At 33.1% G+C, this 13559-nt stretch overlaps 1 protein-coding gene across 2 annotated transcripts in view; it reads left to right on the top strand.

Moving 5' to 3' along the window:
- Positions 1-13559, top strand: part of LOC117177943 (inositol polyphosphate 5-phosphatase OCRL) — a 404171-nt gene that overhangs the window by 37536 nt on the left and 353076 nt on the right. The window contains exons 2-3 of one of the 2 annotated variants that reach the window (XM_033369070.1): positions 3588-3666; positions 4526-4706. In XM_033369070.1, coding sequence (XP_033224961.1) covers positions 3601-3666; positions 4526-4706 — 247 coding nt within the window. In that variant the 5' untranslated portion in view covers positions 3588-3600. Of the gene's footprint in view, positions 1-3587; positions 3667-4525; positions 4707-13559 lie in introns of those variants that run through there. The other variant, XM_033369071.1, reaches the window with a different exon arrangement.

Raw genomic sequence — 13559 nt, 5'->3', positions numbered from 1 at the left:
AATCGACTCGGGATACTTATAAGATACTACCATGAGTTTTTCAGATTTTTTGGTCCAAAAATAAATTAGGCCAAAAACCGGCCTTACCGACCCTCCCCCTTTGTTGTGATTTCAATCAAGAATCTTTGAAAAAGCTCTGAAAGCATCTCTTTTCGGCTTGTCTTCAGCGCCATTTTGATCTGAGATTGTTGCTTACTCACTCACTCACTCTTTTCCAGTTGTGCGATCGATAAACCCAATCGATAGTAAGCATTCGATTGCACTAATACTCGACTGATACAAAAGAATTGAATGTCATATGTTTTCAAAAATGTCGTTAGTGAGTGTCAACCTCTGACAATGATAATGACTCTGGCAGATCTCACAAAAATACAATCAAATTTAATTGCTTTGTTTCAAATGATTTTTTGTTCAAAATCGAGTTCAGTGAAATCGAATCAATGAAATCGAAGGAACAAAATGGTGACGCAAGACATTAACAGCGATTTTTCAAAATTTTTTGTTTAAAATCACACAAATATTCGGATCAATATAGAAATTGAGCCAAGTGATGCTTCTACAAGACCAAGTTAGGGCAAATTATATTTCATAAACAGCTTGTACATTTTTTTTCTATACAAAAATAAAATGAATTATATACAAAATAATGTTATAAAATTGTTCTTTTGATAGGTTATTTGGAAAAATCTTTATATGGCCGTTTATTTTTACTAAAGAATAAATAACAGTAGGCATCTTTTTGGTTAAAAAACTCAACTGTTTGATTAAAAATGAATTTTGTTCATGTTTTTTTTTGTTGAAAATACAACAAATTATAGTTGACAGTGAAACTTTAAAAATTCTTTTTTTTTTTTGTGATCCATCATTTTAGTTGACAATACATAAAAAAATTGGTCTATATTTAATTATATTTCTTTTTATATTTAATTTTATTTATACTTTTATTTATTTGAATTAATTTTCAATTCATTATTTTTAATTTCATAAATTTATTGGTAAATAATATGTTATTATTGATTATATGAATTTGGATAATTAAAAAAATATATATTTATATATAATTAAATAGACATTTTATTTATATTTTACATTTCACAGTTATTCTGAAAGAAATCGGAAACATTCGGAACGAATATAAACAGTGGCACACAGATGAAAGTTCTGAATAAGCTATTGGGAAACCGCGATATTTATTCGGAAAGACATCGGAAAGGTTCGGTACGAAGTAAACTCAGTGGGAAAGTTCAGCAAAAGTTAGGAACGGCGTCGGAAACCTGCGGAAAGATAAAGCGTTCGGAAAGAAACGGAAGCAAAGTTCACATAGAAATCGGGAAAAATCAGAACGATACTTTCTTTTCGACCCTTTCCATTCCTTTCGTTATGGTGTATGGTTACGTCCGCGTCAGTTGCTGACCAATTAAAAAAAAGAGGCCCGACGCGCCCTCTTTGGTTTAAATTGAGGATTTTAGCATGGCGTCATAGGACTGCAGCAATTTTTTGGGGATAATATTCTAACCGTAAAAATCATAAATATACGAATGGGAATATTTCCTAAGTTTAGATTGTATTTTCCTAGTCATGTTCCATTTTTGTTAATTAGCGACCATTCACTGTTAGGAAATACAGTCAATTGTCCGAATTTTGAGGTGAGTGTACCCGATCTATAGCACTAACCTCAAACTTTTGTTATTTTATTTCGTGACACTAAAAGGTCGTCAATCGACAAAAAATGGAATATCACTGAGAAAATCCATTCTTCACTTGAGAAATACTGCTATTCAGACCTTTACCACTTACCTTTACGTTTAAAAAATTTTCTCTTAAAAATCATGTGCAGTTGTAGTGCCATGTACTAGCCTGCCTGGAAGCTGACATTTCCACCTATCCAAGCATGATACACTTGAAAGTTCAGATCTTTATAACTTACCTTTACGTTTAGAATATTTTATCAAAAAAAGATGTTTGCACTCCAAAGCACTCTGCTAAACTTGATGACATTTCCGAATATCCTTCCATGTGTGCGACGTAATGCCACAAAACCCACTATTCCGAGAAATATTTGAGTTTAAAAAAAATTCTATTCTAATGATTTTTGGTTAATAAATTTTCTAATGTCCATAAAAACACTAGGAAAACAATTAAATGCATAATGCGCTGCGACTTGTTCATCTGCGCAAATCAGGGCCGTCTGAACCGTTTCCGATTGGAATACATAATATTGCGTAATCTTCGAATGCAAGTCCCCGCGCACTGCGCCTTTCTCCCACGCTGCTGGTGTTTTTCATGCGAGCATCGAGACCATCGTTTGCTCGGTCCTCTGAGAAACTGCGTTCGCCAGTAGTTCTAGCAATTACTGCACTGCAGTTACTACACTTAGAATTGGCTGTATTTACCTGTATCATTATTGATATTAATAATTGATTTAAAATAGACCCGCGTTTTTCGCCACACGCACAGTCAAATAAGTAGCTTACAGCGTTCGCAGCGATACAAGGCCGGGTCAGCCAATGAACGTCGCTTGATAAAAATAACTTGCCGACTCGCGCCCTCCAGAGAGTATTTCTTTGAACAATTGAATAATAAAAACTAAATCAAAAATAAAAAAATAATAATAAAAACTATATTTCTTTGAACAATTGAATAATGATGAATTTTAATAATAATATTTCTAAATTAACATATTGGTAAATTATTTAATAATTCACGTTCAAAAAGTTTTAAAATATACTGTATTTAGAATTAATTCTACATAAAAATCTTTTTTATATTGTTTGGGGCTTTTCCGGGGACAATACAAGGGGATTGTATACGCTAAAATTACAGAAATGTTTGGTTTCATTATATGTTGTCTTTCAAGTGAATATAGATAACACGTATTTCTCCGATTTATTGATTTTTTTACCAAAATTATGAGTATTTGAACATTTAAAGGTAGTAAAGGAGTTTATCAAAAATATGTAGATTTTTGTGTGTTGTGGTATCAATATGAAAATAGACACTTGAAATTTTCTTCTTGGTTCTAATACATCTTTTTGTTCTCTTTTTAAAGACTCTTGAAAATTGGAAAATATAGTTAAAATTGTCAAAATAACGACGTCTTTTTTCTGACAATAGTAAAATTTAAGCTTTCAAATAATAAATTGTTGATATATCGTGACACAAATCTGATTCAAATTGATGAATTCGCTGCCGATTTTTTTGAAAGTTTCAAGCTTTGCAATTTTTTTATCTACATTTCTTAGACTTTCTTCATTCTGCAATTTTTCCATTGTGAGCATCACTTTTATGTCTACGATAATCAGGCAGTTAACCAAAATTGAATCAATTAAGAGGAACAATAAACTTTTTAATTTGAACTTAATGTTATTTTCGAATACCGATGTTTTAAAGATATAAATGTAACGCAACGTATGTCATTGTGACCTTTGAAGCCTGAAACTAATTCCCATTTTGGTATAATTTTGAAGTTTAATTAACACTATTTTTTCTAAATAAAAAGTAACAAAAGTCCAGAAATGTTAAAATCCGCGGGGATAATCTGGAACTGGAAGGTATTAAACATATTATAAATGCTTGTAATTTTTCAGGTAACATACAACAATGCCGCTTCCAGAATACTTATCTGTCGTGCAAAGCAAATTCACCTCCGGCGAAATAGTGGTTATCGTATCCTTATAATAATTGTTACGTTATGACTTCTTTAGTCAAATTAACTTAATTTATGTTAAATGTTTTAGTTAATCCGAATTGGGGTTTTTTATATGAAGGATACTATCTCGTTATACATTTTTCTCAGGTTTTTTTAAAGTGAAAGAAAAAATGCACCAAATATCTCGCCTATTTCATTAGAGAAAATATATATGGAGACAGCCCCCTTATAGCACGGAACGTTCCGTGAATGTATACAATATCCGCCACCTGGGAACGTTCCACTGGAACGTTCAAAGAATAAATTACGGTTATTGTCATTATTATCAATGAATATCTGATAAACAGTGAAAATAGGTCCAAATTGATGTCAGTTTATGATATGGGTATATTACTATGTGGTATATGCGGTTCTGAAGACTCAATCATGACATCTATTTTTAGCTATCTCTTACGATTTACGATGGAATTGTTGTTAAAAATAACAATAGTGGAAGGTTCCCCCTCAGGTCCTAGTGGAACGTTCCCAAGCGCACATAAATAAAATCCAATTCGAAACAGAACCTTATGAGCTTAACGAGAAGCCTTGCCATTTTTATAGTTTTTTTAATACCAATTTATTACTAAACACAATAATTTCTATTTTTTCACGGCTTAAAGAAATTTCTAAACACATTCTCTTCTATGTCACAATCATTATCCTCACATCCATGCAATTGATTGAAATAATCGCTCATACATTCTTTTACGTTGTCCTTCAAAGTCATTTTGCACGTTATATAATGTGTTTTTCCCTCACTTTAACTAGTTTCTTTTATTTTACCTTGACTAATATTATAAAATCCTTACATCCTAAATTATTGCATATAAAATTAAGGCAGTAGAAGCATATTTAATGCAAGGATGGGTAAAAGATGCTCGAATTTTAGCAGTTGTGAATAAAGGACCTACCTGTGCTCTGGTTATTTTATTAACTTCTAGGACGCCTCCTCAAGTTTATAGCGATCTTAGAACAGAGAAAGTACTTCCTATCGACGAAGATTTCGAATGTGATATAGGTGAGTTTTATTTTTTACTTAAATAAGTTTACTTGCAATCATTATTTGTACTATTTTACCTGTATTCTATATTCCTTGTTGCCTTTATGCAGAATCAAATCGTTATTTCTTATTTAGAAAATGAGCGTAAGATATTTTAAATAACAAAAACATGTTGATAGCGGTATATTAAACAAATGATAATGGTTAAACGGAGGGAGCAGAGAGGATCCTGGGCAGAGCCTTGGTGAGGTAAAGGGGACGAACCGCCTGCCTCACAGCAAAATGCTAACATAAGGAAATATAAACATTCAATAGTCTACATAAAGGGATGTTTCAAATTGGACCTAATGTTTGCATACAAATAAGTAAACAATATTCCATACGTATCGTACACAGATATTTATGTAATGTACTTGATTTAGTGTTATTAAGCACGTTAGAACCAGGACCCAACCTCAAAATTGAATTGGTTGGCTCGTTGATCGCTATCTTGCAATTTGCAACATAAAAACTGGTTTTAGGGAATTTTTTCCTTTTTAAGTAGTTTTATGATTTTTCAGTGCATTTCGATACGTACGACTTACATTCTATCGAAAATAAATACGATATTTCACGCACATAGATTCTATGTAATACATCTTATATAATGTAATTAATCGCTACATTCAGTTTAAAAAACAAATTTTTTAGGAATTTTTTCCTTTTGAGTAGTCATCTGATTTTTTAGTGCATTTCGATGGAAGCGACTCACTTTCTGCCGTAAATAGACTAAATTCATTATTCAACGCACATAAAGCTTGTTTAGTGTAATTAATCTGAAACAGTTAAATTATATTGTTTATTAAAATTTTATATTTTCCAAATAGAAAAGAATGTTAACGTTAAATTCATAATATATTTTAAATTAATCAAATGGATCTTCAAGCGAATTTTGTACGAGAAAACTTTTGAACGAAAATGATTATTTAATCATTCATTTAAAATGAAACAGTACATAATAATTTATCTTTTAATAAAATCTTGCGCACCACACAATATATAATAATTGGTTACATAATCCCCCTTTAAAAGGATATAAACCATTTGTCATATCCTTTTATTTATAACATTCTAAATTAACATGCATGTGATTGTTTCAGTCCAGTAATTCTCTTTTCATTTTCAATTTTACGTACATTGCATAATACGCATTATATCGAGAATGAGCTTAATATAATACAATCTAATGGTCGAGTTTCTCATAATCGGCATTATTATTTTTTTTTTGTCATCTCTGTTTGTATCTTTTCAAACTACATCGATTATATCTACGCTTAACAAAATTCAGGTCGTTCACATTGACCAATTCATAAGAGTTGTTTCCGGAAACTCTTGATATCCTATAGGGTCCATAAAATAAAAGAAAACATTTGTGAGTTACTTTTTTCATTACATCCGATTGTTTTGGTTCGTTTGGAAAATCTTCCCAGTTCACGCATGACCCTTTCTGTAGGGTTACTTTTCGGATGCCTGACTGTTGAATATAAGGCTTGAATACCCGTCTCACGCAGCTCGTTTGCCTACACTGGTTACGTAAACTGATTACCATTGTCAGCGAGTAATCTCTTGGTTTTCCCATCTCAGCTATATATTTATCTACTAATTTGTTTAATGCTGCTTAAGTAGTTTGTCTTTTAATATGGTATAATTTCACATATTTTGAGAATTAATCTAAAATTACAAAAATTGATTCGACTCTACCAACGGATCTTGGTAATGGCCCATAAAAATCAACCTTAACCAGATTTCCCGGTTTATCTGATCTAACAGGTTGGAAATCTCCCTTCCTTTTTGTGTTAACACTTTTGACTCTCTAATAAAGGTCACAGAATAGAAGGAAGTTTTTTACCTCCCTATTCATCTGCTTCCAGATATAGTATTGTTTTACGTCCGATAAGGTTTTGTACAAACCAGGGTTACCTAACTTTGAGTGAACACAGTCGATCAATTTTTCAGTAAGGCCTGGTGGCATGAAAACTCGCCAAGTATTTCGACCTTTATCGTGATAGAAAAGCACACCTTTTAGAAGTTGATAATTATTTTTATTACGAGCCGAGTCAATGTGATCGATCATGTTCGTCAAATAATCATTTTGCTTTTGTAAGTCTGCTAAATTCATTAATTCCTTCTTTATATCCCGATCTAAATCTATCATATCACAAATACCAACCGATGGTGAATCAAAAGACTCACCTTTCAAAACATCGATGAAAATATAATTTTCTTTCGCTTGCTCGAATTTACCTTTTGGGTTCCGACTAAAGAAATCTGCTACAACGTTATTTTTACCTGCGCAATGCGATATCTCAAAAGTGTACTGCTGAAAAATTATGCTCCACCGAATTAACCTCAAATTAATGTAAATGGTCGTATTTAAAAATGTTCGTGCCCTATGATCAGTTATTCTGAAAAGCTTTCTACTCATGAGATAATTTATTAACTGATATAGCACTCCGCTTATTCCGAGTTTAGAGGCATCGGTTTGTAACCTACACTGAGCATTTGGGTCAAAGTAACTTAGCATTATACTATCTGCAAAATTTTGTTTTAAAGCTATGAAAGCAGCTGAGTGATCTTTCGCCCAAAACCAATGTGTTTTTTCTTTTAAAAACATTTTAAAGACTCAGGAAAATTTCTTATACTTCCAAGACGATCAGGAATTGACCTAATTCCATGAATTGATAATTCATCACCCAGAAAATTTATAGATTGTTTACAGAATACTGACTTTTGCAATTTCAGGGTAAAATTCTAATCTTGCAGAACTCTATATATTGACCTAATTGCATAAAAATGTTCGATAATCGTATTACGTGTTGCAATTAGCCTGCCGTCAATATAAAAGGGTAAAATATCGGAAAACTGATCACCTAAAGCTAAATCCAATGCACGAATAAAAGCAGAGCCCCCCGTCTTCTACCGAAAGGAATTCAACGAAACTGATACATTTTATTGTTATACAGGAAAGCCTTATATTTACGCGATTCCTTGTCCAGTGGTATTTGCCAATATCCACTGGCCAAATCGGAGGTCGACATATGCGTGGGTCCTAAAAATTTTCGCATGCGTTCCTGTATGAGGGGTGGTGACTAGTGATCATCCTCGATAATTTCATTCATATATCGCACCGAGCCATCCTTCTTAAATACGATTCGAAGCGGATTGCAATAAGGGCTAGTAGATTTTTCTATTATGCCAGTGTCTAACATTTCCACTATCGCTGTATCAACAACCCCTCGATATGCAAATGGAACCGGGTATGTTTTTTGAACAATATTTTTGTGTGTCTTAATATTTATTTCGCATTCATGATATCCCGCACTCTATTTCTTGGTTGTGTGCAGTGTTTCAAATTTCCACATCATTTCAATAGACGCCTCCCTTTCTACGTCAGTTAATCGTGGTATTTTACACGCTAACGAGCGGACCCCGCCTAGGAAAGTATGGTCTCCTAAAAACAAATTTTGTGGATCAGAAGATATCAAATCGATTTTATTAAAAAAAATTATTACGTCTGTGCTAAAGGAATCCACCAAAACGAGACTTCCCATTATTACCCCCGCCCGTGGGGGATCTTCCACAAAAGGGAGATCATTCAAGGTTATCAAGGTTGAATTTTGACATAATAGTTCATGTGGTGCATCAACCCTATTGGACGCATCAGCCCGATCTTCAGTGATGTAATCGTAATTGTTTTTTTAAATCATATATAGTAAATAATTCAGACAAAATATTAGAATCCAAAATATCAGCAAAACGATTATTTTTAATAATACTTTCTTTGTTTACATCATAACATATGTAAACGAAGGAGTAAATGACGGGAGTTAGAGCCATGTCATTCATCGCATCCAGCTCCGCCCCCTTATCTTCGTCAAATGATTTAGAAATATAAAAAATTTCAAGAGAATATAAGTTAAATCACCATCAACGCACACCCTGTCTCAAAAACCAGTCATTTCCAATAATCATATGATTCGATAGTCGCGGAACAACTTCAAAATTCGTTTTCGATTTAAAATCATTAATCTGTATTAATGATAAAATTTGATTTTTTAAATTATTGTCGGTTTTTTACCTACTGTGGTCATTAAAACAATGTTTGGTAACGGAAGCTCTTCTACTTTTCCGTGTTGTATAATATATCTATAGAAATCTTCTGAAACACAACTGACCTGAATTCCGGTATCCATTAGTGCGGAAGTTGGAACGTTAAAAGAATGGACAATTATTATCGGAGGTAGTATCATGAGTCACACTATGTGCTAAGTCGTCAAAGGTATCATATTATGCTTGGTGTGATACCGGGCCTGATTATAACGCCCCAATATTTAGTTTAAATTACCGAATCCGTGTGACTGAGACGCATATAGTCTACTCACTTGCATGCACCCGCACGAGTGGGATTGCTGTGCTACAGTTTGTAAACTTCGTAAATTTGATCAATTTTTATTATTATTATTTTGTACGCGTTATTCATCCTTCATGTCGTATAATTTTTTTTCGCTGTTTTTTCAGCTAAAGTTTGATCCAATTAAGCTAACGCCTGCGTAACCTTGCTCACTTCACTGAAATTCCCAGTTTTTAGGGCCTCGCGAACTCTAATTGGCATTTGCCATATACTATATACTATAACGCAGTTCATAAGAATCCATTGGGACCGAATAGAATTCTAGGAGAAAAGCACAGGAAAACTCATTGTAATTGTTAATCTCTGTTAATCCCTGTAATCAAACATTATAAAGGCGATTTACTACTTTTTCTATAGCTGTAGCATTTCGGAATCTGTCAAGTTCTACCCGCTAGCGTTCGCTCTCAGTTGTTATGCGCTCTAATTCTGCACGAATTTGTCGCAATTCAGCCTGCTCGTTTTCATTAACCATCTCGATATATAAATTTTAGCGAGCAAGAAATTGATTTGGACGACACTGAGAACAACGTTTTTATTCAAGCAGACGAAAAGATTGAGGCTCACCTATAGAACGCGTATTTATCGATGTTGATATCGGATCATTCATGCCCGCGGATGATTAGAATTATTGCGATGACACAAAATCAGGTTTAGCCTTCAAATTCTCCAGTTTGACTTTAGAATATTATTACATAATGAACTGTCAAAAGCGACTCAAAGAAAAGGAAATTAATTTAATGTAATATTAATTTTTATTCGAGTGCCAATTTTTGGGGTGCCATTTGAAAAAGATTTTATTGTTCATTTAAATTTTAGATTTTTTAAATAGAAAAGCATGTTAAATTAAAATTCATATTGTATTTCTAATTAAGAAAATGGATTCTTAAAACGAATTTTGAACGAGGAAACATTTTAACGAAAATGTTTATTTAATCATACATTTAAAATGAAACAGTAACCAGTAAACTACACAGTAACTCATTGAAAAAGAGAGAAATAAGGCATAACTCTGACATCATCATAAATTGTTCTATATTTTAATTTAGATCTAATTGAGTCTAAAGGATTCACGCATTACATCTTTAAAACTATAAGACATGTTATCCAGAAATCTGATGGGTCGAATTAAGTGGACGCTTAGTTTGGATATAAATAATTCACTTCATTATATAAAAAACCTACATACGCTTGTAAGTTTGAGCGCGCTTAAGGTGCGCGACTGTTGTTTCTCGCGCTTCCCGTTCGATAATGTATTTACTTCGCTCTCGATTTTTCTACACAGACTTTTTAAAACTAAGGGTGAAAGCATCGACAACAGTAATTTGGTGATTGTCAATTCTCTTTTGTTGAAGCTCCTTCGGCTTTAACGAACACATTCTCATCACTTATCTCGTGCTTCGCACTCGAGCTTATCCCTGAAATTTTATATCATTCCCATAAATGTATATTTTATAATTCGTAACTTGCATTAGTATTAAAACAGACGAAATTTCATTATCCCGTTGAAAAAATGCTCATTATTTCTAAAAAATTTGGTTATTCAACGTTTTATTGCAATTTTGGTCATTTTTACATGAACTGAATTTGCTAATTTCCAATGTCTTCTTTATGATTTAAACTTTACACGTACGGTCTACTGAGTAGCCTTGCCGTTTTTTAACTTCTAAATTATGTATATATGTATATAAATGTATATACATATATTTTTGTTGTTGAAAATGCATTATTACATTTGAGAATATTTGAAATACTGTGAAAATGTTGCATGAAGAAATGTAACTTTTGGATTTTCCATTATTTTTAGGCTGTCAAAATTTATTTTTTCATTTATCGACAAAATTCAAAAAGTGTTTATAATAATCTTCTAGGGCATTTAGAAATCAAACTTTTTCTTCTCTTGCCACTTATTCATATCGTCCTTTAATTAACTTAAAAGGTTAATTTTCGTGTTTTTTGGATTTTGTAAATGCTATAACTCTCATAATTTTTAATTTTATGAAAAAGGTCATTAGATAGATTGTTCGACTTTTTAAATACTATGAATAACCGAGCAGAGAATTCTTAAATTAAAAAAAAAGGTCTCAAAAATATTCAAAAGGCACTCACTTTTTGAATTTTTATCCAAAATGGCTGGCTAACGAAATTAGCTTTTAGTTTAGGACACTAAACGAGTGTACCAAAGGGCAATCTGATAGATTAATTTTTTCAAAAGTTATCGTGTTCGCAGATAGACGTACAGACAGACACATTCGTAAAAAACTGTTTTTGAGATTCAGGGGGTCTCAAATCGTGGAAATTTGACAAAAACTGTGGGTGTCAAATTTTGCACAAATCTAAAACCTTCTCTGATGAGAATGTAAAAATCGAGGTCAGATCCAAAGGAGTCGGATCAAAATCAATGAGAACCATGAGTAATTTACCTCTCAATTTTTCACAAGTGTAACAAACAGAGGGGAATTATCAAAGCAGGCGTAGATTATAATGGTTGTAAAAGAACCAAGCTGCAACGTTTCACTTTATAAAATTGACCCAGACACTCTAAAGTAACTACCTTATTCTGATGCAATATTGGCTCGTCGTAAACGTGATTCACTTGATACACATAAATTAAATTAGCCTTTCTGGAAACGATTTAATCAGTCGAAACACCAAGTCAGGAATGAGCATCTAAAGTCTTCTGTTCTGTGACTCTGCATCTCACGCCGTCAAGGTGGTCGCGGAATATTGAATCTTGAATGTCTTCACGACAGGATTATTCTGGGCACAGCACATAGAGTCGCAAATGGGAGAGATCCTCTTATTAAAATGGTTAGATAGTACGAAGAAGTTGGCAAAAGGAGCGTTTCTGTACAAAGCTGTGGAGGAGGCTGCTGAAACACTCGGACTTAACTTCAGTATTAGGGGTGAGCAAAATGCATCAAATCTTATCTATCTCGAGTACTCACTCCTGAAAGTCCGGATTAAGAAAGCACAACTGAAAAACCTCCGTGAGCAGCTCCTCGATAAGAGTATGCCCTGAAAGTCCGGATTAAGAAAGCATAACTGAAAAACCTCCGTGAACAGCTCCTCGATAAGAGTATGCACGGCATCTTCCACAGAAATGTGAAGGATCAGTGAATGTCGTGTAAGCTAACTTCTGCTTTCCTTAAATCACCCGGATTGAAGTCTGGCACGGAGGGTTTCATTTTGGCATTTCAAGACACACTATCTAGTTGTCCAACACATGCGGGAACAACCTACACCCAGAGGTACAATGCGGCACTAAGAGTGCTTTATTATCATTTCTGTCACTCTTACGGAATGAACCTTAATATCGATCCTCTATTGCTCCAAAGGAAATCGAGTCAATTGTCGAGTGTGAATCACTTTGTTACGTCCATCAAAGTCATACCTTACCTATGACCTGACTACACTTTTTAACGTAAAATTTTGCGTTCTTTCGATTGGAAGTGTCGAAAATAGGGGTTTCCATTCGAAAAATAAAAGTTGACCTTGAAATAACGTTGAAGGTCAACACCAAGGTCAGCTTCAAGGTCACCATTCAGGCCCTTGATGGGGGGGGGGAGGTCCGATACCTTTTGGTGGCCCTGAGTGTATGTATATATATATATCGGAAATTCCATGTTAATTGACCCATCTAAATATCTCGTAAACGAGTTTTTTTCACCAAATTTGGCACAGATAATCTTTAACATGTATACTTTTATCTCACATTTTTACAGAATTACTTTTTTTGAAAATTGGTGCATTAAAATATTCTAAAAAAAACGTGTTTTTTACATGCTTTCCAGGTATACCATTTTCAAGGTGAGAAAAAATGAGGAATCAATTATTATTATTCAATTTGATATTTTTGGTGTTGCTGGCAACAAATAAGCTACTAAAATGCTAAATTTCAAAATGTCGGAATCAAAATAGCGACCGAAACATAAATTTTTTAATTTGTGTGTAATGTTCGTTTTAATATCGTAATATCGTTTTAATGTTTGTTTTAAAACCCTATTTTCAATAATACTTATTATTATTTAAATAATGTCAATAGTAAGTTCAATATGGCGGATAAAAAATGTAGAATAACAAGGCCAACGCCAACTCAGTCTTTTAAACTCTTCTGTGACCATAAGATTTCTTAGTGACGAACTATATAAACCAGATATAGTTTTAAGGATTTGAGCAATCGCTGATTTCAAATTTGCCATTACTTTTGCAAAAATTCAAGTAAGCTTTTTGATAAACAAATTAATAAATAATTAATTTTGTATATTTAATAAAACTGTTTATATTCATAAGAAAGGCTAAGAAAATACAAGTACCGCATCAATTACACAGGCCAACAATTCTCAGAACCAGAGACCAGACCTACTATACCCGAAGGTTTTTGCTGCGCTGAATCCGAATCTGACCTCAGAAAAAATCCATCA

The sequence above is a fragment of the Belonocnema kinseyi genome, chromosome 8 (genome assembly GCF_010883055.1).
Source record: "Belonocnema kinseyi isolate 2016_QV_RU_SX_M_011 chromosome 8, B_treatae_v1, whole genome shotgun sequence".
NCBI lineage: Eukaryota > Metazoa > Arthropoda > Insecta > Hymenoptera > Cynipidae > Belonocnema > Belonocnema kinseyi.
This window is presented reverse-complemented; position numbering and strand designations above follow the sequence as displayed.